General features: G+C 38.3%; 1 protein-coding gene across 2 annotated transcripts in view; it reads right to left on the reverse strand.

Annotated features, from left to right (window-relative positions):
- Positions 1–1,694: 1,694 nt before the first annotated feature.
- INTS4 (integrator complex subunit 4) overlaps positions 1,695–27,304 on the reverse strand; it is a 79,582-nt gene continuing 53,972 nt past the window's right edge. For both annotated transcript variants that reach the window (XM_074372723.1, XM_074372724.1), the window contains 9 exons: positions 26,583–26,740; positions 17,537–17,630; positions 15,099–15,179; positions 13,131–13,261; positions 10,597–10,656; positions 8,801–8,960; positions 8,435–8,578; positions 6,251–6,371; positions 1,695–2,127 (listed from right to left, as the gene is read on the reverse strand). In XM_074372723.1, the coding sequence (XP_074228824.1) occupies positions 1,949–2,127; positions 6,251–6,371; positions 8,435–8,578; positions 8,801–8,960; positions 10,597–10,656; positions 13,131–13,261; positions 15,099–15,179; positions 17,537–17,630; positions 26,583–26,740 (1,128 nt within the window). In that variant the 3' untranslated portion in view covers positions 1,695–1,948. The remainder of the gene's footprint in view (positions 2,128–6,250; positions 6,372–8,434; positions 8,579–8,800; positions 8,961–10,596; positions 10,657–13,130; positions 13,262–15,098; positions 15,180–17,536; positions 17,631–26,582; positions 26,741–27,304) is intronic.

Consider the following 27,304-nt stretch of genomic DNA (forward strand, 5'->3'; position numbering starts at 1 on the left):
GATTTCAGGCAAGGAGCTCATTAGGAAGCTAATCCCATACTTTAGAAGAGATGATGATGGCTGCATCAAGCCAGAAGCAGTGAGTATACCGAGGAGAGGACTGAGTCAAGAAACACTTAAGGAAGTGGAATCTAAAGGACTTGATGACTGGTTTTACATAAGGGGTAAGGATAGAGTCAAATGGGACACAGTTTCTGGCTTTGATGAGGTACACGGCGGACCACTGAAAAAGACATGAAAACCATTTTAGACTAAGAATCAAGAGGCCTGGGTTCCAGACTTGGCTTCCACTAACTCAGTCTTTTTGGGCTTGCACATTCACTTGTAAAATGAGGGTGCAACACTGGAGCCATCTTTATGCTCCCTTCCAGGTCTCTGTAATATAGTCATTTTTTTCACTTCAGTGAAAAAGTGTGAAACCAGGTGCAGAAAACTCAATTCTTATATTTCACAGAGAATTTAAAATTTGAGTCCATCCCCTCATATGATACTTGAATTCCTTTACAACAAACTTGTCAGGAGCATGTTCAACTTCTGCTTGAACACATCCAGCATGGACAATTCCTTGTCTCCTAATGTAGCCTATTCAATTATGCAGTTTTAAAAAACTCATCTTGATACTAAGGCAAAGTCTGTCATCTTTGGGGGAAAAGTACTGTATTTTAGGTTTTAAGACCTAGGATCAAATCCTGGCCTTGCCCCTTAGGAGGAAGACATTATCTCAAAGCCTCAGTTTCCCTACGTGTAAAATGGGGAATAACCAAGAAGGATTGTTATTAAAGAGGTAGTGTATCTGAAAAGGATCCAGCATATTCTTCCCTTGGAAGGCATTCTATAGCTATGGCATGAAGGGCTCAATTAGCAGCCATGCGTCTTGATGTTTTCATTTGTGCTCCAACCCAGCAGTCATTAGGTGCTTGTATCTGGGCCATGGTATGATTCAGCCTGGCTTCAAGCTTCATTTTATCTACAAGCAGATTTTTTTAGGGCACCTTGTTGACACACAAGAACCCACTGATGGCACATCTTGAGATATTCGAAATATGTGAGCACACTTGAAAAGCAAGCTCCCTGCAAGTAATCTTCTTCCCTTAGTCCTTCTAGAGCAGTTATGATCTCCTTGAGGCAGACTGCCTGGGTTCACCTCCCACCTCTGTCATTTACTAGTTGTGTGACCCAGGCCAGCGAAGTAGCTCCAACACTGGAGTCATCAGAGAAGTAGTGGGAAATGACTATTTCTTACACCGGATCCCTCTTTCCCATAATCTTGTTTTTTAGGGTTTTTTCCCCCTAAAATATGGCCCTTCTCTATTATTTTGGTTCTAAGGATAATGATAGGCAAGATCAAGAATTTCCCTCAGGGATGAAAATGATTCATTCTTCAGCTATTCATTCAGTCCTTGGCCCAGCTATTGTCTGAGCTGGGGAAGGAGACGCTCGGTAAGATAACAAGTATCTAGGGCCATTCAGGAACTCTGGATGGTGGAAAAGTACAGCTGTGAAAATTGCTTTGGAGTTGGCCCTGGCAAACAGACTACTGCTTTAAGAAGTGAGATTATGGCTCCAATAACTGGTTCTTTGGAAGTGGCCAGAAAATTGGATCTTTGTTTCACACCTGAAGAATGTAAGCATGTGGTATAAATGTTGAACCTATAGCCACACAAATTTGTTTAAGGTCAGGAACTAGAACAGCCTGGTCTTCTCTCAACTTTATTGGAGGCAGAGCTGGTGGGGTAGATGGTGGGGTAGGGGTGGGATTGACCTGAAGGTTTTTGTTTTCTTAATGCAAAATAATTTACCCAATGTTTGATACCAGATGAGACTATAAGGGTCACATGTTCCTCCTTATGCCTGTATTACCATTTCCAGGTGAAATGCTCCAGGCTTCCGGCTCACTCTGATCCCAAGAAGGGCCTTCTCGCACACGGCTGTAAAGACTGCTTGTGACTCAGCGCCTTGCGGGCTTGGGCATTATGTACACTTTTACGGACTTGCTTAAGGGAATGGTGCCCTCAATGCTGGTTTCCACCTGGGGTGCCATCTCTCCACCCTCAATCCAAAGGGATTTTGGAATGCGTGAACTGGAGTTGTAGGCCAGCAGCAGTCTCACTTCGACCTGGCATGGTTCTAGGAAAAAAAAAAATCCTCTATGACTGGGTAATGCCTGGTAATTGGGATGAAATGTCAAATTAAGCAACATCAAAGATGGAAGCAGTAGGGTTTCAGGAACATTTCTTCGTCTGTCTGCATCCCTCCTCTCCCCACTTAGCAAACAAAACCACTTTCCCAGCCTGAATCCTATGAGGCTGTTCCTAGGCCTGCAGATGTGCTGCTGCTTCTCTGCCACCACTGATTCCTCCTCGGGTCTCTTGGGCTCCCTGCAGCCAGAGCCATGGCTGCTGAAATGGTCAGAGAGCAAGCTAAAAGACCTCCTTCAACACAGGCCTTCCAGCCTCAAGACAGAGGTCCATGCGTGTGGCTGATTCTTGTGCCCAGATAATCATGCTCTTTTTGTCCAGCTGATCTCAGGCCTCAGGGCTGTATGCACAGAGGACTCAACTGCATTAGTGGAAAAGAACCCTTTCATTAGGAAAAATTCTGACAAAAAACTCTCACTACAAACAGGAACATGTTTCAGGGATCTAAAATCATGTCCCCGGACCTTCCATTCTCTCATGACATGAAATTACTAAACTGATCTGGTGTCTGCAGGTAGCAGGCCCCAGCAAAAATAAAAAAGACCTCCCTCAAGTTGCTGACTGGTTGAGGAGGTAGAGACAGTTGCAGTGGAGACTCAAGTGCACACTTGAGTCTGTAAGAAGTATTAAGGAGGGAGCCCAGGAAAGCTTTGGAATAGAACACCCACTCTGTGCTAAGCATACAACCCTAAGAGTTCGTACCCCACCATACCATGAAAGGAAGACTGTCATAATCCCAAAAAAGTCCCAAGGCTCTGAGAAAGTCTAAGTGACTGCCCAAATCCACACCAGTGACAGAATTTGAGTTCAGTTCAGAAACTGAAGCAATTAATCTTTCTATTAACCATGTGGCTTCAAAGAAAAGGGAGAGGATTTCAGAAAAACCTAAGGGCAATTGCAAAGGCAAAGAACAATGCAAGCTTGGCTGTCGTTGATTTCGTGTGACTGGGTAATCCCCTTAATTTCGTGAAGGGGGCAAGCATTAAAGATGAGCTCAAGGCTAAGAAGTTTAAAGCCAGGAAAGAGGACTGGATGGATCAAAATCAATAAGGGCAGAGGTCCCAGGACTTAGCAATGAGTCCCCAGACATCTTCCTGGTTACTTTCAGACTTCCCCCTAGGGATCAGAACAGAGAGTAGATTGTTGTCCTCCAGAGAAAGAGAAAGGTGTGCAGGCAGCCACAGTAACCCAGCCAACCGCAGAGGGCAGTGCCAGCATCACCATTTAATATGGGGCCTTATACCAACCTTGAGTGTGTCTGTGATGAAATTAGCAATGCCCTCTGGTACCAGGCTCCAGTATCAGCTCTCCCACTATGCTCTCTTCTTTTGTCCTAGATGGCTATTGCAAATCCCCAACCACAACTCAGCCCTGGCTCTCACAGCACTTTCAGTAACCAATCCCTGGTAAGGTCAGAGGACTAAATCCCACATGGTCATCATGGTCATTATCTTCCCTCACCAGCATGTGGGAAGAATGGCAATTCAAGCCACTGCCATTAGAGGAAGGGAGCAGGGAGAGAAAACAAGAGGAAGGGGACAGTAGGAGAAAGAGACGAAAGATCATCTGGGACAAATCATGCAACCTACTTATCACGCCTGGAAGAATACATCTTTATGAGGTATATATTCTTTTTTTTTTAATACCCTCTCCCATTTTAAAGGTAAGGAAAATGAGACAGGGAGGTAAAATAACTCTCTCAGGATCACACAGCAAGCCAGGGAGAATTTGGAAACTCATCTATGTGACTCAAAAACTCTGACTTGATAGCATCCTGTCTTCCAGAGGAGAGGCTCTTGGTAGGGAGCTGAGGGACTAGTTGGAGAAGCCCCTTACCAGTATCAGGCCCCATCTCCTGGATCAGGAGAAAGAAGGTGCCGGCACATTCAGAATAAGAACACATCTCACTTTAGTGTCCCAAGTCAGACAGGAGAATGGTATAGTGAAAAAACAAGGGATTTAGGAGTTAGGAAAACTGAGTGCCAGCCTCAGTGCCCTCACTGATCAGCTACATGGACCACTTATGCAACTATAAAATGAAGATCAGAAAACTAACTCCCACCACAAAGCTGTCTACAGATTTTTTTTTTTTTTTTGAGGTTGTGACCTGTCTGGTTGATTTTTTTTAACATTTTTTATTGATTTATAATCATTTTAAAATGTTGTGTCAAATGTCTACAGATTAAATGAATTTTAATTGCAAATTTTAAACCCTATATTCAATTTTCATTATTTGTTGAGCACCTACTATATATCAGGCACTAGGGACACAGGATATAGTGGTACTGGGGACACAGAGGTAAAGATTCCCTCTCTCATGAAGCCTACTTTCTAATTGGAGACAAAGTCAGTAAACAAATGAGAAAGCATCTGACACTAGCAAGTATTGCATGGAAAATTAAAATAGAGATTTGTGATAGTGACTGGGTAGCAACCTCTCAGAGATGATTCTGGATGAATTACAATTCTTCAGGCTCAGGAAAGCCCAGATTATAGGCCTGGTTCAGGCAATGAACTGCTGTGTAACCAAGGGCAAATCAATATGCCCCTCAAGACCTTTCAAGCTTTTCTGAGCTCTAACATGCTGTTCTGCCCCCCTCAGCCTTGGCCCTTGCAAAACAGTGCTGACCCACAGCATTTCTTGCCCCGTTTTTAGGATCCCTTCATCAGAAGAGACTAGAATAAGGAACTCTACCTTCCTGTGGAGTTGCACTATGATAAACAGTGTAGGACGTTCCAGGCAGCAAGAATATGGACCGAGGGATGCTCAGGGAGTCAGATTCTGGGCAAAAGCAACACTGGATGCTCTCTCCATTGTGCCAGGCCCATTGGACCCCCCGAAGGGGCCGCCCTGACATTGAACAGCACCACTTCCTCTTTGTGAGAACTTTATAAAGTCATCCATACCCACTTAACACCCCTGAGACAAGAAAACCATTAATAATGGCAATAAATAGTTACTCATGGGGAAGGGTATAGCTCAGTGGTTAGAGCACACGCTTAGAATGCACAAGGTTCTGGGTTCAATCTCCAGTACCTCCATTAAATAAGTAAATAAACTTAATTACCACTCCCCTAAGAAAAAAGCACAGCACAAGTGGAGTATTAAAAAAAAACTGTGAGATCTCTAAAAAAGAGAAAAAAAATAGTTACTCATGTATTCAAAAACACAATGAAGGAAAATTCCAGAAGGCATCCACCTATTTCTAAACTAAACCAAATTTGGTGATACTAACCACCTTCTCCAATAACAACCATGCCTCTGAATCATCTTCAATGATTTAGGCAACACCACTAAGGCCAACTCTCCCCCACATTTTAGGTTCTGCAGACTGAATCTGTTTTTAAAGTTTCCAAAGCAGCCTTATAGGTTTGAAATGTAATGTCATTTGCACTTGTATTCTCCCATTTTACTCTTACGAATTTAAGAAAAATACTTATGTAACCTCCATATCTTTTCTCAAATTATTGAGGTTCTACTCAGTTGCTGTACAGGAAGGGAAAAGTATGAATAGGTCGTCTTTGCATTACCCCACAAACCAGCCCATGTGGGAAGGCAGGGCAGTAACAGTTGTCATTTTACTTGTTTTGGGGGAATGAACCGAACTGTTCATACACAAAGAGAGTGATTTTAAATTTTGGTAAGAAATATAAAACTGATTAATTTCTAGACATAGTAGTCCTCAGAACTAAATAGCAGATTGAGAATTATCTTCATTTTCAAAGTGAGTAAACAGTTCCAGAAGGAAGTGTGGCTTGTCCAAGATTATGCAGCAAGTCAATGGCAGAGTTAGGATAAGAACATAGTCTCCTGGTGTTCATCCCAGGGTTCTTTCCATGAGACTCCATTCTATCATAATTTCCTTTTAATCTTCTGAAAAAATCTTGTGCCTTGTGCAATCAAAGCAATACAGCAAATTAGTCTAAATGTATCTAGCTTGCACTTCTAAGTTCCTTAAGAAATTAAGTTCAACCCTAAGTAGGCCTGGTTCAATCATGTATTATTTCTCAAACCACAAAAAAACAAATGCCTTGGCCCACTGACTCCTTACCTGTCCAGGCAGTGTGGGAGAGGTACACCTGAGTGATAAGCCGGTGACGCCCTGGGCCAGGATTCCGGAAGTCTGCCGGCTTAGGGTGGATCATCTGAGCCTGACCATCTGGATATAAGACCTAAGAGGTGACAGATACAAGAAAGAGGCAGAAGAGCCATGAGCTTTTAACAAAATTGCTGGTGACACCTGCTGTGAATCCCAAAACAGGAGGAAAAGAAAAGAAGACACTAGCCTTCACAAGAAACTGCTCCTGGAGGAGAGGACAATACTGTCAACATCTCTCTACCCACTCCCCAGCACAAGGCGGTGTGTGGTAAATGTTTCCTGAATTCATGGACTGAGTGACAGGAATAAAGTACCTCTATTAAATACACGGAGAGGTTAAAATATTAATCCTGACATGAAAAGCCTTCCCAGGCACCCCCATCAGGATGACTCTCCCTCCCTGGCTCTGAATCATATCATGGCCCAGCATCCATCACCAATCATCAAGTATTAAGAGTAAGTTTGTAACTCTCCACTCGATCATAAGCAGCTAGGAAGCTGTTTATCTCTTTCTACAGAGACAGTGTTCAATGAAGGGTCTGCTCAAATCACTGGCCAGTTCTTCAAGTCTCACAACTGCCAAAGAGCCCTCTCTCAGCACCCAGAGGAGCCTCACAGCTATCAGTGTAGAGGGCCTATTACACTGCATAGTGTATAAATGAGCTAAATGAATGAATGAAGCATATCCTAGAAACACACCAGACCTGGGCTATGGGAATACACTGATAAGGGTAAAGTAGGAACTTCACAGGTTTCTCAACTTTGAAACTCTAGGGAGGTATGTCTCAGCCCAGCTGCACCATAACTCCTTTCATCTGCCCAGAACAAAAGTGTTTGAGGCAGGGTAGGTAAAGTGGACGGTACTTTCCTACCATCAGAGCTGTCCCGCAATTGGGCAGCGAGTTCCCCATCTCCCCACCTGTAAAGGCATTGAAACAGTTTGGCCATGCATGTAGTAGAGCTACTTTGAAGGTGATTTTTCAGTAGAGTCTAGCAGATGATCCTAACATAACCTATCTGCAATCTCATTTATGCTCAGTCAGTCAGCAAACTTTTTTTCCAGGGACAATGTGAAACAGTGGTTCTCAACCCTGGCTATGCATTATTAGAATCACCTATGAGCTTTTTAATAAAAAAATGCTGGAACCCATGGGCCCTGCTCTCAGGATTATGATTTAACTGATACAAGCTGAGTTCTGTGCATCAGTACTTTGTAACACTTTCTGAATAATTCTAAAATGTAGCTAGGATGGAGAACCATTAATGTTGGGGGGAAACAAAAACAAACAGGCAAAAAAAACTGCAGCACAAACTCACAGCCAGCTCAGAATTAGTTCCCTGTAGGTCTCAAGATTGTGAGCAATCAAGGATTTACTAAGAGGTCATTATATTCTTAACTTATCCTGTGCCTGTCTGAACTGATGACTAAACTTTTGTTTTACAGCTGCCTGTCCATTTGTCTGTCTCTCATTGAAACTAGCATCCTGAGGACAGGAATTCTGACATATTTGCTTAGCCCTTAACATGTACAGCAGAGCAAGCATCACTGCATGAATGAAAGGAAGGAAGGAAAAATGGGCAAACGGGTAGTACTCTTTTGGGGGCTTAACTGCAGACTGTTAAATTGATTAGTGTCTATACTGCATCTCTTACATGTCTCTAGTACATCAATCCAACTTAGGGAAAAATACTCTCCAGTGACTGCTGCTTCCCAAGCATAAATTTTATTCACCAAGCCGACCTACCCACAGCCTGAAAAGTTTATTATAGCTTGCTTGTAACCCTGGAAATACCAAGTTTTAACCTCACATTGTATGAACAGAAAGGGCCCTGTTTTTCAGTGAACCCTTACCAGATCCAAGGGTTTTATAAACATCAACTCATTTCAATATCAACCATTCCTATTTGTTAGTTATCTAACAAATCTGAATCTGAGGTTCAGAGTTTAAAGTAACTTGCTCCAGACCATACCCAGCAGTACTGCTGGCATTCATGCCCAGGCTCTTTTTTATAAAACCTCATCTCTTCTCTCTCCCCAGTTTCTGTCCTTCAGGCAGAAATTACAGGGGTGATAAAGTAAAAAGATTCAACACAAAGTCAGTTTAGAAGCTCCAGGGACACCAAAACCTGACAGACCTGGACCTTGACAATGTTCTGAGGATCCTGCACATGTTCCAGGGTTGCATCGACATCCAGGGCCACCACCAACCCAGATGTAAACCGCAAAGGGTTGTCTGACTCGCCTGCTGGCTCAATAATGGTAGCTGAGGCTTTGTGGATCTGTAAGCAAGAAGAAAATATGTTTCTCAAGCCAGATCATCTCTGAGCAACAAAACATGATCCTTGCTTTTCTCTCTCCTTATCTAATGAGTGTCCATATGATAGCCGACGAGAGGAAAAGCTGTAACCTAGCTGCTCCATTGGTCAAAGAAGATCACCAAGGTGAGCAGTTTTATTTCTCTAGATGGATTTGGCCTGAAGGGGTATGACACAGACCCTGACCTGCTCTGGAAGGGGAAGGTGTAGAAAGGTACTCTGCCGCAGCATGGTCTGTAGAATTTTGACCACTTCTGCAGGTTTGGCTGTCATGAGTCGGGGCATGAGGTCAAGAAGTTTGTCCACAAAGCTGTCTTGCAGGTGGGGCAAATCGGCAATGAAACACCTGGAGGAATAAACAGAAGCAAACGACTATGCATTCACTCACCACAGGCTGAGCCTCAAACATCTTCCAAGCCCTGAGGCAGGAAAAGTGATAAACTGGTTCCCGAGGAAAGCCATACTAGATAATTATGCTGTAGTAACTTGATCATCATAACAGCCTTGTTTATTAAATACCCATATGCTCTAGGCATCCTCTTAAGTGTTTTACACTATCTTGTTTAATCCTCCCAGTAATTCTGTGCATTGTTAGAATTACTTTCATATTACAATTTCACTAATTAATTTAATAAATGTCTTTAGGAATTACCAAGTACTGAGTACTATTCTAGACACTGGGGACATAACAGTGAGTGAAAGAGAAGAAAATGCCTGTCTTAATGGAGCTTATAATCATTAATAGGAAAAGATACCAGAGACTCAGAGAGGATAATGCTGCACTGAGGCCTAAAAAAGTTAAGTAACTTACTCCCAGCTCTGACTGATTCCACAGTACTTCTGCTTTGTGGAAATGGATAGTCAAAAAATGTATCACTGAGGGGGTGATATCACTACACTCAGAGGGTAAATTAAGAAAGAATGTGCAGCTCGAAACAACAGATGAGGAGCTGTGGTAAATCAGGGCTGTTACCTTTCCAAAAATATCTTCAACACAACTGTGCAAAAACAGATCCTCCACTTTAAAGAATCTAAAACTAAAAGTAAGACATGGACTTCACTGAGATTTGAAGTCAGGATCTTAGGGTCAAGCTAGATTGTATCATTTGCTAGAGAGCAGGCCCTACTGGTGAAGGGCAGTATTGCAACCTAGCCCTATAGGGAGCTATTCTCATTCAAACGGAAAAGCCTGAGAAGTGCAGAGTCATATAAACCTCAGGTTTGGTAAAGTTCATGCGGGTGGGAACAAGGAGTGGAAGCAAAAAATACGGGACTTAATAAATATTAGATTTCAAAATCCTACAAAAGCCTTCTTCCCAGTATCGTATCTCCAGCACACCACAGGTCTGGTTACTACCTTGACTCCCACTGCTTCACAAGCCTTCCACTCAACTATTGCATTTATTTTAGCTGATTTGTTTCAAAAAAATCCTGAGAAAACATATTTATGCTACAAAATAAAAGCTACCTGCAGAACTTGGAACAATTTTTTGTAGATTACAGAGAAATATGTAAGTTTAAGAACCACGGTGAAAAAAGGTAAGCTGTGATTTTTCAACAAGAGTTAGAGTTTTTTCACATAATATTTGTCTTTTTCTGGCCCAGTTGAGTAAATCATCAAAATGATTTCTGCTATTTTTACTATTCTGTTGTACTTTTAGCTAACTTAACTGTATATACCAGTAAAGAAAATAGTTATCTCTCAGTATCTGTAGGGGACTGGTGCCAGGACTGCTTGCAGATTCCAAAATCCAGATGCTCAAACCCTTTATATAAAATGGAAGTAAAGTCAGGTTCTCCATATCCACAAATGCAGAACCCACAAATACTGAGGGTCAACTATATACAAATTAGGCACCCTGCACATATAATAATAGCTTGGCTGCATGGGCTAAACCAAAGATTCTGGCTTGTGATCAGTTTGTAAGTGCTACTCTTTCCATAACCAAGATTTAATAAGCTAGAAGGGATGAAGTACTTACCTCTGAAAAAAGTCCACTTCTTGTAAAAATTTTTCACACATTCCAAATAAGGGGTCAACTCTGTAGAGAAGTAAAAACAAACAAAAATAAAACATGTAATTTGCTTGTAATTTCTGAGAACTGAGGGGTAAAGACAAAATTCCCAGAAACCTGAATTTTAAAAGGCAATTATGGTACAAAAAGAACAGTGGTGGGCAAGTTAGGGCTAAATAATTTTGATTATGTACTTATAAAGGTTAATGCATATTCTAAGAAAGGATTCTTAAAATAAGATACATTAAAAACCATAACCCAATATATTATATAGCAGAAGAAATTATAGCCTTTAGCTTGTAATAACTCTTAATGGAGTATAATCTGTAAAAATACTGAATCACTATGTTGAACACCTAAAACAAATATAATATTGTAAATCAACTATACGTCAATAAAAAAATCTGAAACTAAATTCCAAATTACTTAACAGTATGAGACAATCAAATAAAAATACACTAAAACTTTCATCTTGATTAGATATGATCTTGATAGAGACGTTCATAAATTCTATTTCATTTTTTAATTCTGATAAGTTCAACCAGTTTATTAAAAATATAAGAATAAAAGTACTATTTATACAATATGAGCTAACATGTGTCAAGTGTTTACTCTGAATGTGTCGGGCAGTATTTTAAGGGCTTTACAAACAATCATTCAAAAATCCTTAAAATAACCCTATGACAGAGAGGCAGGTACTATTATTATCCCAGTTTAACTTATGGGAAAGAAACTGAGGCAGAGAAGTCTTAAGCAACTTGTCCAAGGTCACTAAGTTTGCAAACGGTGGAGTCAAGATCTGAATCTAAGCTGTGAGGCACCACAGTCCTCTTAACCATTGTGTTCTCTTGCTTCTCACTTGAATAGGTTAAAATTAGGGTACAGAACTTTCAAAGCTCTGGAAGAAAAAGAAACAGAACAATCAACCCAGCAAAAATCAAGGGGGAAAAAAGAAGCAGGAATGCATACAAATGGAATATAATACAGCATAAGTAAAGACCAAATATATTAGAATCTTTATATAACATAGAAATATGAAATAGTATATTGTTGGATGAAATAAAAATGAGGAAGAACAGTGAAGCATATTATGATTCAATTTATGTTAATGCACACACATTTATAATCTATATGTTTGGACAGTTGTTTTAGAAAAGGTGGATTATCAGAGAGCATAGCCTTCACGTAACCTGCAATATTTAAATTTTTATAATAATCACATATAACTGAAAAAGATCTCTATTTTCTTTAAATAAAAAAGTGTAGATGCCATCACAAGCACCTGTCTTTTCTCAAATGTGACTGGGACATAGCAGAGATTAAACATTTGTTAAATGAATGTATGGCTATATCTAAGATTAAATCACCACCTGAATTTATCAGGTTACCATCAAGACAAATGAAAAAATAAAATAATACTCAGAATGTTCTTTCTGATGTAGTATTTTTCAGTGCTTATTTAAACACTCGTATTTATTTCTCTACACCATTTTTTGGCTGACACAACTGGTGGACTGACCATCAAATGTGTCTTCTGTCTGGTAATGAGATCCTTAAGTACACTATTAAATCCATGGTGCCATCATTCTTAAGACGAACCTTTATTTTATGAAATACCAAGAAAAAAATACTTTTAATCAAACTACGGTACACCATCAAAATATCTAATTTCAGAAAAGTTAAAAATTTTTAACATGCATTTTAGAATCAATGAAATATAGCAATTTTCATTACCAGAAAGTCTAACAGCTACCATTATAATAAGATTTTACCATGTATCAAGTGCCATGCTAACTGCTCTGACACATATTATCTTAGTCATTCTTTTTTTTTTTTTTTTTGTAACTTCTTTTGGGGGGGGCTGGGGGAGGTAATTAGGTTTATTCATTTTTAGAGAAAGTACTGGGGATTGAACCCAGGACCTCATGCACGCTAAGCATAAGCTCTACCACTTCAGCTATATCATCCCCCTTATCCTATTCTTTCTTTGTGAAACACCATGAGATACATGCTGTCGTTATTCTCATTTTACACACAGGGAAACAAAGCACAGAGAAGCTAAAGAACCTATCTGTAATCTAACAACTAGTAAGGAGAGATTTGAACAAAGTAGTCTCACAGCACAACACGTTGTCTTAATTTGTCTTTACTGCCTACAGTAAAGCAGTAAATAAATACTCCCTTCGGAAGAGAAAACAATAGCTCCCGGCACTAAATTCTAAAAGAAATCTACAAAGGACCATACAGAATGCTTTGTTGCCAAATGAGTCCTACATTGTATTACAGGCAATGGAGAGCCACTGGAATGTTTTCCCAAGGATCTAATCTGATCCAAGAATGGAACTTGGAATATCTGAAAAAAATGAAAAGCTCACGTATCCCTTAGGTAGTCTTTTGTATATATCATTTCATGCATCATTCACTTTGGTGAGATCTCTGAACACATTTGGAAGTGTCTTTGAAAGAATAGGGCCACCCTTTCAGCCAACCACACATCTTACCCTCGAGTAGTCCGTGCTGTTACTATAAGTTGCAAGGCTTTGGCCTGTAGCCTCATGTGATGGATAATCACCACCTGCTTGTTCTCCACTCCACTATACATGAATTCCATTTTGTAGGTCTCTTCCATGATCTATAAAGAAAAGGTAAGAAATATCAGTGAAAACATCATAATAGTCTTGGGAGCAGCAAAGAATTCTAAATGAAACACAATCTGAACAGTTTTTTTTTAATGCCTATGCCTTAATTCTGAACTGAGATTTTTAAGTGTTCTCTCATGTTGAGAGAAATTAGTATAATCTTAAGAGAAATTAATATATGTGTTGAGAAAAATTAGTACAGAATGTCTTGTGAGAAGAGAATAAATTACTTTGTCAATTAAAAAAAACCTTTCACCTGGTAATATCTTAGATGATGATATAAAGATATGAAAGTTTAAACTGATAAAATTGCAAAGCACTGCTTGTAACTCTAGAGCAAATTCACTGTGCTGCAGCAGCAAATGAATATATGCTATGTATGGAAACATAAACCCAGGAAAGTCCTCAAGAATTAAGCACTGGGAACCGCTAACCACTTGTTAGTCATCCAGACAGACTGTTCTATCGGCATGACTGTCAGAGGGAGTGTAGGGAAGGAATCAGTGCAGAAAACAATGTCAGTGACCTTCAGCTCAAACCTACTGCATCTTAAGTTCCTGCTCTATTCTATCCAAGTTAGCCACTCCCATCCAAATGATGCTTCTTTTTCTCTCTGTGCTTGCCTCCCTTTGAAGACTTTGGAGTCAGAGAAATGATTCCAGGTTCCCCTACAACTGACAGTAAAATAAGTTGCTTAATTATAATGGTGTCTCAGTCTCCCTATCTGTAAATGCAGAAGAAACAGTACCAACATCATAAAATTTAAAGGATTAAATGGGGCATGGAAAGTGTTTAGTACATTAACTGGTATATAGCAATGGTAATTCCATTCTTTCTTCCAGACTACAGCTCTTGGGTCCCACCCCTCCCAACATGGCCCATTTGGGGCTCTAGTCATTAAGTTCTCCCTACAATAAGCCACAAAGCAGGTCTGAGAGGGAGTCTAAATTAGATGAGAGATCAAGCAGTGTAGTGGAAAGAGAACAGACTCTGCATATCAGAGGATCTGGGTTCAAGTCACCTCTTGAATATAACCTTGCTGAGCCTTAACTGTTTGATCTGTACTTAAAATTTACTTAATACTTAATACTTACTCCTTAAGACTTAATACTTACTCCTACTTAATGCGATTATTATGAGGGTCAATTAAAACAGACTTGAAATCATTTAGTGACCTGTCACATAACAATCACAGTCACAATCATTATTTCCCACTGGGTCATAATCAGTCATCAATCATATAAAGATTCACTATTGGGAAGATACGACCCAGAAGAGTTCACCAAATCCCAATACCCAAGAATGAAGGGAAAGTGCTCAAAGCTAGAAAGAAACTTAAAGCAAACAAAATTAAATGGTACTTAATGAACTAAGGAGAAACATAAGGGCCTTTTAAAATTAAGAAATGGTAAAAAAATAAATAAAAAAGAAGAGAGAGAGAGAGAGAAATGGTACAAGCTAAAAATACAATCTCAAAATGAATTCAGCTACATTTTCATATGAAAGATTCATGATAGTATTTAATGGATTTTAATACATCTGAAATATAAACTAATAATATTTTAGAACACAAAACAATCTTAGAAATCAGAGATTTCAATATCACCCAGCAAATTAGAAGCTGACATGGGAATAGAACCCAGGTCCCCTGACTCTAAAGCCAGTGCTGTGTCCCCTAATTATGCTGCTTCTCTTATCACTAATTTCTGTCACAAGCTAAAACTGAGGAGGCCACAGCTGAGGCATGGAGCCTTGTGAAAGCCTCTGACTCTGACTTAGACGACACAATTCCTGAACAGAAATCTGAGGACAAGATCTCAATAAGCTTACCTGTTTTGCTGCTGCCAAGGCCAAATCGCTCTGCTTCAAATACAAAGGGGCGGCCACATTCCACAGCTTTTCCTGCAACGCCTACAGAGACAAATCAGGAGAGGAGAGAACACAAAGGTTAAAAAGACTGCCAAATCATTTGAGACTTGTATTTGTTTTGCTTTGAAAATTGACCATGATCAGGACTTTCTTCCAATTTTATTCTTTTAAGTCAATAAGCTGTACTTGTTATGGACAGAGAGACCAATGGATTGGGTCAAATGAACTCCTCCCCATTCAATTCTTAGCCCTAAGACCCTTTATCCTAGACTACAACTTGCAAGTAGAGTGCAGGAGCCATGAAGGCCTCAGCACAATGTCCAGGCAAGCCAGGCCTCTAAGGACTACTCTGACTGCCTCGACCCTTCTTCCCTGACTCAGTTCTTTTTTCTTTGCTTCATGCTCACTGTCCTTTGAACAGCCCCATCACCTTACCAACATATTCACACAAGAAATCAAGGAGCCTTCCTAGATTCCTCCCTCTTTCAACCTCTCTACATTCAAAACTATCACTGAGAGCCACAGATCTTACATTCCATCTTTCTCCCCTCCTATCCATCCATTTAGCTCCATCTCTCAAATAAACTACTTTTATTTTCACAGTCCTTCTTAATTATGGACATAATCTAATGTCTAAACCTAGAATAAAACTGTCCAATAGAAACAGCACAAACCATGTATGTAATTTTACATTTTCTAGTAGCCACATTTTTAAAAGTAAAAAGAAATAGGTGAAATTAATTTTAATGATATAATTTAACCCAGTATATCCAAGATATTATCACTTCACTATACAGTCAGTATCTTTTAAATTATTAATGAGGTAGTTTACATTTTTTTCATACTAAGTCTTGGAACTTCGGTGTGTATTTTGCTTTTATAGCACATCTCAATTTGAACATTTCAAGTGCCCAAAAGTCACATGTACCTAGTGACTATAATGTTACACAGCGGCAGGTCTAGACTATAGACATAGAAATTTTTAAATTACCTAAATCATACTATCACTAACAGAGTTATTGTTTTTGAATATTTGTTTCCAAATATTTTTCATATGCATTTTTATATAGTCATAGTCAGAAAGCAGAAGTAATTTTGTATGCTTTTTTGGCTATATAACATTATATCATATTTTGTCATGCTGTTATATAATTCTTCACAAAGATCATTACTGCTACAGAATATACTGATAAATAGATGTGCCTTTAGCTTTTCTCCTATTATCAAACCCTGGCCTGCCTTAGGTTCTAAGTCTAGGTCCCTTACCCCTGCTCTGCTCCATGATGTTGAGTAAAAAACATAGTTCTATGTTCTTTTCAGGAGTAATCTCTTCTCTTTTCCTATGCAGAAGACAGCAAGTCAAGGAAGAAGACCAAAACTGACATGGCACTCATATGTACCAGACACTAGACCAAGGGTTTTCACATACACTGCTTGCTACCAATCCTCACCTGGGTAGAGTTATTATTAGCTCTGTTTCATAGAAACTTGGAAAAGCCAAACAATCTTGCAAAAGGACATGAAGAAACTCTTTTGGGGTAATGTAAATGTTCTATATATCTTAACTGTGGTGGTGGTTACACAGGTATATACATTTGAAAGAATCTATCTAGGCGAATAAGGGCTATTTAAATCCCAATCTACTTCAATGTACACCCCCACCATCACATGCATACACACACCTGTACAACCCTAAGCCCATACCTTAACAGCGGAAAATAAATTTCTGACCTCTCCATTTACTCTCTATTGGTCAAATACCATTAATAACTTTGAAGAATAACAACATTCAGAAGTAAAGCCAAGATAAAAGTCTTAACAAGTGAGAAAGGCTCCCCTAAATTCTAAGCCTAAATTTATAGTAGAACTCTGATGCAGAAGCTGAAAGCTACTGAGCTAGTTTAATTGGTTTTCAGCTCAGCTAACTGAAACAGCTCCTTGGGTACAATTTTGTGTGTTATATATATAATCTAACTATCTAGTATGAAATGCCAGCAAGTTGGCCCTTTGAAGAGCAATGAAATCAACCTTTGATTAATGTGACTTTGACAAAGTGAAATTAGCATTAAAAATAATAATATAAAAGTTTATACAATATTTTTGCTAACCAAATTATTTTTAAAAAATCCTTGGGATTCTAATGAAAATGGTTACTCAATCTACTCTAATTATATAATGATGAAAGAATTTTCCTAAATTAAAATACTTCAAGTTTCTCTATGAGTTAGCAATTCTTTAATTAGAGATAAATATAATTATACTGCAGGGTACATAATTTCTCCATTGCTAAGCGACTGCATAAGACCATATACTTTTCCACTTATGGCCTCAAACACTGCTGGATTCATTAAACTGCCTTTTTTGGATCACACTTGTGAACATAACGGCTCCAAACCAACCTTGATGAGAAGAAGCTGACACCTAAGATAGGTAGCAGAGAAGTCAGCTACTCCTGCCAATTCACACTGAAGCTCTCCAAGTCTCTGCAGATCCCTGTAGCAAAAAAAAAAAAAAAAACAAAACCAAAAACCCGAGTCAAACAGAATAAAGATAATGACAACCATTAAAGATCATGTCAAAAGCTTTTTACCATTTTATACCTAGTAAATTGGTCAAAAAATTTTTAAATGACAACACTCAATGCTAAAGTGGTTATAATGAAACTGGTTTACTTGCACTTTGACAGCAGTTTAAGCTGATAAAATTCTTCTGGAAAGTAAAACTGTATTGTTATAAAAGTCACACATATGGTCAAATATTTTGATCAGTAGCTTATGCTGAGAAGGAAAATATTCAACAGAAAAGAACCGCTTTTTGCCACACAATATTCACTGTTGTATGGACTATTTTAGTAATACTTAAATACTCAGTGGTAGAGGAATTATTAAATAAATTACTGTACAACCAATCAATGACATATTCTACAACCATTAAAATATAATATGGTAGTAATGATCCCAACTATGTAAAAAGTATACATATATAGATAGACAGACAGACAGATACATACATACATACATATGAGAAAAATGGAGCAAACTTTTCTGGATAGAGTATTAGGGTGCTTCTTAGTGCCTTCTCCCAACCATGCTTTATTTTTTAAATGTTTTATACAATGGATAAGTATGCTTTATATCAAAAAAAAATTTTTTTTAAGGTATTGTACTCCATTCGCTGCCTACCCAGTTAGCCATTCTCCACTTCTTCCCTACTAACCCTGATTTTCTTCTTATCCCCAAACCTAGTTCCAGGTAGAGTGCGACTGGATTAAGCCAATTAACACATGTCATCTCCCTGGTTATGGACCTAAGTTGGCCTTATCAGTCCTAATGGAAGGACTTACATTCCATGCTTGAAGCAGGTCTTATGGTGGTCTCTGAGTCTCTCTTTCTCACTAGACTGAACAAGAATGTTTTATAGCCCTGATTATCACTGGCAGCCATAGTATAAGTACAAAACGAAAAAGTCTTGGGATAAAGCAAATGCTGAGATCAGGAAAAATCCAAAGAAACAGAAAAACTGGGTCCTTAATGATATAAATGAACCACTTAACCGTAGCATACTTAGAAATGCCTCTGATTACTGTTCATATGAGGAAATAAGTAACCATTATGAGCTAATTTGAGATAAGGCTCTCTGATACCTGCAGTTGAAGCTCCTAACTGGATACAGGTATAGACAAAGTGACTGGAACCATATAAAACCTATCTGCCTGTGGATAAAAAAATAGAAAGTGACACACACAGATAAAATAGTTGTACTGGGGGCTATGATCACTAATTTGAAATTTTTAATTTTTCAATAGTACCTAGCTATAGAATTACACCAATAAGGAACAGAATTCAAAAGATACTAAAAGATACACAAGTAAGTTAATCTACTTTCCTATACCTGTGTGCTGCTAACCAGTGCACTCTTTCCAGAGGCAACCACCACTACCAGTTTCTTTTAAATTCTTCTGGAAATACCCTATACATCTACAAAAAGTAACATTTTTCTTTTCTTCTTCTTTTTTCGATAGGAGTGTTTATATGTGTGTGTGTGACCTAACAATCCATCTCAGAAAGAATTTGTAGAAAGTTGCCCTTTTTTTAATGGCAGCATCAAAATGTCACTCAGAAACAATAACTGTGGGAAACCTAAAGATATGGCTCATGAGGAAAATTAACTGTTCCAGGGCTGGCATAATATATCAAGTTTTGTAGCAGCCTGCACAGAACTGTCCATTGGACTAAGCTCCTGCCTCTAATCTCAGGCAACTTTCTGATAGCCAATACTGCTTCCTGAGGACCTTGATGCCAGAAAGAAGATGGCCTGGAAAGGGGCAAAAAGTGAATTACTCCAAAAGTGACTGAAGAAATTGGGGTCTGTGGCTTATATACCATCTCTTGTGAATTTTGGCGGTTTGAGCTGATCCTGGAGAGCTTGCTCTTGTGTGATAATCCAGCCCAATAAAAAGCAAGACCCTGTACTACTTAACTATACCTTGAAAATGCTATTTTGGTGGTCAGCTGGTCTCTCTCTTTTGCACCTCTGATGTCTCTCTTGCAAAAAAAAAAAAAAAAAAAAAAAAATCATTCTACTTCTGAACCATTTCATCTCCAGAAACAATCTGCTTTCTGTCACAATTACAGACAACACTGACTAGCTGACTATATGTTAGCTGACTGCCCCAGGTGTTGTCATTCTACCACCCTTGCACTGTAGCAATTGTTCTGAACTGTACAGAACAAGACACAACCCAACTAGCCATGGGAAACCTGAATTACTGTACAAACAAAAACAGAAACTTGCTAGCCCTACACAAAGCACTCAGTGTCCCAGTGAGCCAAATCTCTCTGTGCCTCTTTATGCCCACAATCCTCAGGAAGCTTCAGTTTATACACCCATCAGGAGACTATGGACACTTCATAAAAAAGGTACAGAAAGCACCTTTTATGCACACTGTACTAGGTATGCTAGGTGTTTCCTTACTCAAGCTTATTTAATCCTTAACATGTGAACTGCAATTACAGGCATACCTTGGAAAACTGTGGGTTCAGTTCCAGACCACCAGGATAAAGTGAATATCATAATAAAACAGGTCATGAATTTTTTGATTTCCCAATGCATATAAAAGTTATGCTTACACTATACTGTAGTAAGTGTGCAATACCATTATGTCTAAAAAAACAACATACATGCCTTAATTAAAAAATACTTTATTGTTGCTCCCTGACTTCAGACTACACTACAAAGCTACAGTAATCAAAACAGTATGGTAATGGCACAAAAACAGACACATAGATCAATGGAACAGGACAGAAAGTCCAGAAATAAACCCATGCACTTTATGGTCAATTAACTTATAACAAAGGAGGCAAGAATATACAATGGAGAGAAGACAGTCTCTTCGATAAGCGCTGCTGGTAAAACTGGACAGCCACCTGTAAAAGACTGAAATTAGAACATTCCCTAACACCATATACAAAAATAAGTTCAAAATGGATTAAAGACCTAAAGTAAAACCAGATACTATAAAACTCCTAGAGGAAAACATGGGCAGAACACTCTTGGACATAAATCACAGCAACAGATTTTTTCAACCAGCTCCTAGAATAATGGAAATAAAAGCAAAAATAAACAAATGAAGTCTAATTAAACTTAAAAGCTTTTGCACAGCTAAAAAGACCATCAACAAAACGAAAAGTCAACCAACAGAATAGGACAAAATATTTGCAAATGATGTGACTGACAAGGGACTAATTTCCAAAAGATATAAACAGCTTATATACCTTAATATAAAAAAAAAAAAAGCAGCCCAATCAAAAAATGGGCAGAATACCTAAATAGACATTTCTCCAAAGACATATAAAGAACCAACAAGCACATGAAAAGATGCTCAACATCATTAACTGTTAGAGAAAAGCAAATCAAAACTACAATGAGCTATCACCTCACACTAGTTAGAATGGCTATCATTAAAAAGTCTACAAATGATAAATGCTGGAGATGGTGTGCAGAAAAAGGAACACTCCTACACTGTTGGTTGGAGTATAGTTTGGTGCAGCCATTATGGAGGACAGTATGGAGGTTCCTTGAAAAACTAAAACTAGACATCATATGATCCAGCAATCCCCTTCCTGGGCATATATCTGGAGAAAAGTTAATTCAGTATAATTCACATACACTCCACTGTTCAAAAAGACACATGTACCCCAGCAGCACTATTTACAATAGCCAAGACATGGAAACAACACAAATGTCCAGGTGACTGGATAAAGAAGATGTAGTATATACATACACACAATGGAATACTACTCAGCCATAAGAAAGAATAAAGTAATGTCATTTGCAGCACAGTGGATAGACTTGGAGATCATCATTCTAAGTGAAGAAAGCCAGGAACAGAAAGAAAAATCCGTATGATATCACTTATATGTGGAATAGAAAAAAAAAGGACACAAATGAACCTATTACAAAACAGAAACAGAATTACAGACATAGAGCACAAATTTATGGTTACCAGGGGGTAAAGGGTATGGGAAGGGATAAATTGGGAATTTGAAAATTAAACCTCTTGGGGAGTGATGGAAATGTTAGCTATCTTGATTGTGTTGGTGGTTTCATGGGTGTATACATCTATCAAAATTCATCAAAATGTACATCTGAAATATGTGTAGTTCACTGTATAGGAACCATACCACAATAAAGGTGTTAAAAAAAACTTTATTGCTAAAAATGCTAACCATCATCTGAGCCATCAGCAAGTTATAATCTTTTTGCAATAATAACACAGATCACCATGACAAATATCATAATAATGAAAAAGTCTTCCAATATTTCAAGAATTAACAAAATGTGACACAGAGACACAAAATGAACAAATAATGTTGGAAAAATGGCACTGACAGACTTACTGAATGGCAGAATTGCCACAAACATTCAATTTGTAAAACCACAGTATCTGCGAAGCGCAATAAAGCAAAGCACGATGAAACAAAGTATGTCTGTAATCCCATTTCACTGAGAATGAAACTGAAGATCAGAATTTAAGTGGTTTATCCAAGGTCAAAGAATTAATAAGTGGTAAAAACAGGTCATGAACTCAGGGCTGTCTGTCTCTAATAAAAGTCTTTTTAAACAATATCATATTGGATTTCATTTATTTATCTGCTATTAAACTCTTTTCATTTATTTATTAACTATATCAAATACAGATGAGACTAAAACTGATTTAAAATCAGATACATATTAAGCCACATTTCCACAGATGTGATCTGGCAAGGCAAAATGGCCCTCCCATCAACACACACTTTAGTAATCAATCCTTAGTCTGCATGATGTTTATAAGTAGCATTTTTAAAATATTATAAGAAACAAGTTTACGTATATTATGATATTTCAAAAGAAAGTTTACACCACAAGATGAATTAATTAATTATAAAAGCTTTGTTTAAAGACAGTCAAAAAGACCCTGCATGTGTAAATCAATGCCGTTTGTAACTAAAAGACACATGTATTTCTTTCAATCTCTTATATCTCTGAACATCAAATTTACAACTAACATCTCTTAGTTTGTAAGAATAACAAGGGATGTTAGATAAAGCAAAATGAATAAAAAATCCTAACGTGTTTTCAAAAGCTATCTTCATCCTTGAACCCAAATGATTACAAATTACAAACATTTTATTTCCACTCTTTAGTTACTGGACTAGTTCCTAGACTACAAAACAGGAACTAGAGACAGCTTAGAGACACTGAAGGTTGCACAGCAAAAGGAGGATTCTAAAGAACTTAACCAAGAAATCTCATGTTCTTTAGGGTTGGTGTTTAAAAGAATTCTCGTAAGAAAAGAAGTGTATTTCTATTGATTCCAGATAAATGTAGCCCCATCTGTTTCAAATTTAAACAGGCTGTTTCAGTCCAAAAGAATAATTCTCTATTATGGAACACTTCTAAAGTGATATGGTTTCTAAAACAATGTTGTATTCCCAGTAACAGCACCTTAAAAGACTTACTTTACACAAATCATAATTCAAGAGAGTACCCAAGTGACTGTAGCATTCCTTGAAAGACAATTCCACCCCAACCAGTGAGTTTAAACATAATTACATTTATAAAGTTTGCATTGAATTTACTTACAACGTATCAAGAGCATATGTCTACTGTGTCAAGCGAGCCACAACTGGATTTAAGTTTGAAAGAAAAATTTCATAAATGTTCAACTATTATCTATGTAAATGCTATTCTTAAAATGGTTTCCACATATCATTGTAATACTCCTCACGACAGTCCTGTAAGCTACACAGTACCCTCAACTCACAGATGAAGGAGTTGAGGCCCAAGATCCTATAACTAGGAAGTGATGAAACTAAGACTTGAAACAAGCCTTTGGATTTTAAATCTCATTATACTAGATACTTCATGTCATACAAACTGTTTAGCCAGAAACACAGAAGTGTGACCAGATGGAAGGGCTAGAAAGACCTCTGTTCCAGTCCAGGACTTCACTGTTCCTTATCTTTGATGGTCTTCTCCATTTTTCACTTGACTAATTTCTATTCATTCTTCAAGTCACTGCCTAAATAAACTATGAAACGAAGGTTAAGTGCCCCCTTCCGTTCTCCCAGAAAACCCTGTACTTACTGTATTGCTCTGTGGAAAGCACAGTACTGCATTTCCTATTTACCTAGCTATTTCTCTAACCAGGCTGTAAGACCCCTTGCAGCACAGACTTAGTCTTGTTTACTACTGTGTCCCTTCAGCCTAGCACAATGCTTGGCATACAATGGATACTAAAAAACCATATAATGAATGAACCCCAGCTCCCTCATTCGTTGTAAAAATGGGATAATTCTCATGGGACTGGTTTCAAATTCAGTGAAATAACATACATAAATCACTCAGAAGACTGGGTACATAGTGAGCACTTAATAGACAGCAGTTCTTGTTATGATCAAGGATAGCAGAGCCTTATCAAAGATCAAATACAATGAAGGTGAGGTATGGCCAGAAGAAAATGCCACCTATGAAAATCATAAAAGTCTTCATTCTTGGTTAAGTTATTATAATTAGAGTTTTCAATAAATATTTACTAAGCTTCTATAAGGCACCCAAGGTACTAGTGGTGAAGGCAAAGCAGTTATGACAAGTTCTAAAAACAAACCAAAAAATCATCCCCCATGGCTCTCGCTGAATTACAGCAGTGAGGGGAAATCTTAGTTGGGTTATATGGCTGCTTAGATTACAACAAAAGGCAACGCGTATGACGGTGAAGTTTGTTTGTTTGTTTGTTTGTTTGAAACTAGTACTAACAAGTAAATGGCCAGAGTCCTAATCAGAGAACCTTGTGAATGAAACTTAACATTCCACTTTTCAACAATTAAGGGAAATATAAATCCTGAAGAACCCCAGGGTCATCAGATCTAATCTCCATTGTTAGAGGAATCCTCTTCACTGCTGCATATAACAGACAATCAATTTTAGAGTCAAACAAAGCTAGACTTAAATCCCGGTTTTGCACTTCCCAGCAAATTGCTTCACTTTCCCAAATTTCTATTTTTTCTTTGTGAAATAGTTAACAACATCTAACTGCAATGACATAGTAGGTCATTAATAACTGTTGCATCATCTGCTTTCCTTTTAGGATTTTTCACTATTCTGGCCACCTCCTCAGAATGTACTTAACTAGAAACACAGTACCCAGGACTGACCGCAGCACTAGAACAGTGGTCTGACCAGCCCAAAGCCCAGCAGGACTATCACCTCATAAAAGCCAGATCATGAGGGTGACTCAAACCAGAGTGTTTACTGAGCACGTACTAATAGCCAGCACTGCAGCTGATGACCAAATTGGCTTGTGTTCGTGCATTTTCCATTTGTTTAGTGCCAATTGGATAGAAAATTGTCAAAGACGAAACTTAAATGTTTATTTAGGTGGGGCTGAGTCAGGAAGGAGAGCTTGTATTCCTGGGCTCAGGGCCAACAACTTCAATAGTGGCTTCTAAAACTAATCACCTTGGTGAGGGAGCAGATGAGGAAAAAAATTTGATTGAGACATCACTTCAGGGTCAGCAAACTTCTTCTGTCAAGGGTCAGATAGTAAATAACTTTTAGGCTTTGCAGTACACACAGTCTCTGTGGTAACCACTCAAATCTGCCACTGCAGCATGAAAGCAGCCACAGACAGTACCTAAATGAATGAGTGTGGTTGTGTTTCAATCAAACCTTCTTTACAAAAGCAGATATTGCCTTTGCTAAAGGCAAATAGGTTTCGTATCTTTTCATATCATTCAGGACATTCTAATAGGGTCTGGCAGAGCCTGCTGATTGTTATCCATATCCTTCCCTTCTTCCTTAGTAACAGAATCACCAAGTATTAACTAAGCACTGGTCACCCAGAACAAAAACTATGTTTCCTAGTTCCGTGAAGCAAGAAATAGCCATGTAACTTAAGTTCTCGTCAATGAGACACAAGTAAAATTAGAACATGTAACTTTGTGGAAGTGTCTTTAAAAGGGACTAGGGGTAAAAATGATGCTCCTCTGCTCTTTCCTTTTCCCTGCAGGCTAGATTACAAAGGGGACAGTTAGAGCTTGGATCTTCAGGCAAAGATCACTTGATGCAGAAGAGGGAGAAACAAGAAAGAATTGTTACGGAAATGACAGGCCAACCAAGAAACAAGCACCCCTCGGAGGGTTGGAGTATTCAGATTTATTACTCGGCGGGCTCAGAGGGGCTTCTGATCCAAAGCTCTGAGCACCTCCAAGACATGTGCATGAGGTTTTATAGGGTTAATTACAAGCTTGCGGTATTTGGCCAATAGGCATGAAACAGCTTTAGCAGCATCATTAACACAAAAGTAGAGGCAGGGAGACAGGAAACCAGCATTTCAAGGCCAGATACGTCTCTTTGAAAATCCAGCTGGCTAGCAAAAAAAACATGAACAGGGAATCAGCAAACCAACACTAATTAACTTAGACTTATGAGTTAGCCCAGCAGAACTCAGATCAGTAATCTGACACTTGTTACAGTTAGATTTGTGAGTTAGCTTGTTAGCCCAGCCTGGCTTTTCCTTTACAGAATGAGTCTAGGTCATCAAACATCTCAGCTCTGTCTGCCTACAAAAAAGAATTAAACTTTCCTCTTTTTAAGTCACTATTACTTTGCATTTTCTGTTACCCAATCTAACTAATACATGAGGTAAGAGAAATTTAAAACAGCTTTTTTGTAACTCTTTCTAATTTTCCACTAATCATCAATCAGACCATGAACACAAAGCTTTTCTTTGTAATACACTTAAACCACGTAATCCAAATAAAAATATTATAAAACCATATGTGAGTGTAGGTCAACAGAGTTAGAAAAACCAACCTACAGCCAACACTGGAAATCAAAACAGTCAAGCCAAGCATAACAACAATGTAAACTCTGTCAAAGGAAAAGGATGATCAATCACCTTACCTGATGGTGAACTCTAGCAGCTCCTGGGTTCCCTGAGGGTCCAGATGCTGAAGACTATATACCCTTTCAAGGCTCTGCTGCAGGAACTGATGGGAGGGATCCTCTTGGGGTGTGATATTGGGAGACACAGCTGATGACACTAATTTTCTACCTGGTAACTAAGCAAACATAGTGGGGTTACAGTGCCATCAAATTTTGTGGTAACACAAAGAAACTAGGGAGAAAAAAAAGTCAGCCAAACAAAGGAATAGAAAAAAAGACTAGGTAATTCTGTAAATAATCTTTTTCTCCTTCACCAGCTTCAGTGGGAAAAAGGGAGGGAGAAAATGAACATGATCTACCAATACAGTCAAAAGCTCCAAGGAGAAAAAGAAGAATGGTATATTTTCTATTGCTAACTGAAACAAATGGGCTAACCATAGAAATGGGACTAAAAATTAATCTATTCTCATACTTATTTTTAAATTTTATTTGATCATTCACTTCATAGAAGAGTGATGATTTATTCCCAAATAATTTTATGTAACATGCTATAAAAATATCTTATACGATAATTGATAATTATAATTCTTGTTCTTACTGTTAAAGGTGGCTGCCTTTCAAGAAATAGATGAGGAAAGGATTTCGCTTTTAACTTTGTAATCTTCTATAGTTTTTATTTTATAACCATGTACCTATATTACTCTAAACAGTCATTTAGACTACGTAAGCAGGGGTGAGTA

This window comes from Camelus bactrianus, chromosome 10 (assembly GCF_048773025.1).
Source record: "Camelus bactrianus isolate YW-2024 breed Bactrian camel chromosome 10, ASM4877302v1, whole genome shotgun sequence".
Lineage (NCBI taxonomy): Eukaryota > Metazoa > Chordata > Mammalia > Artiodactyla > Camelidae > Camelus > Camelus bactrianus.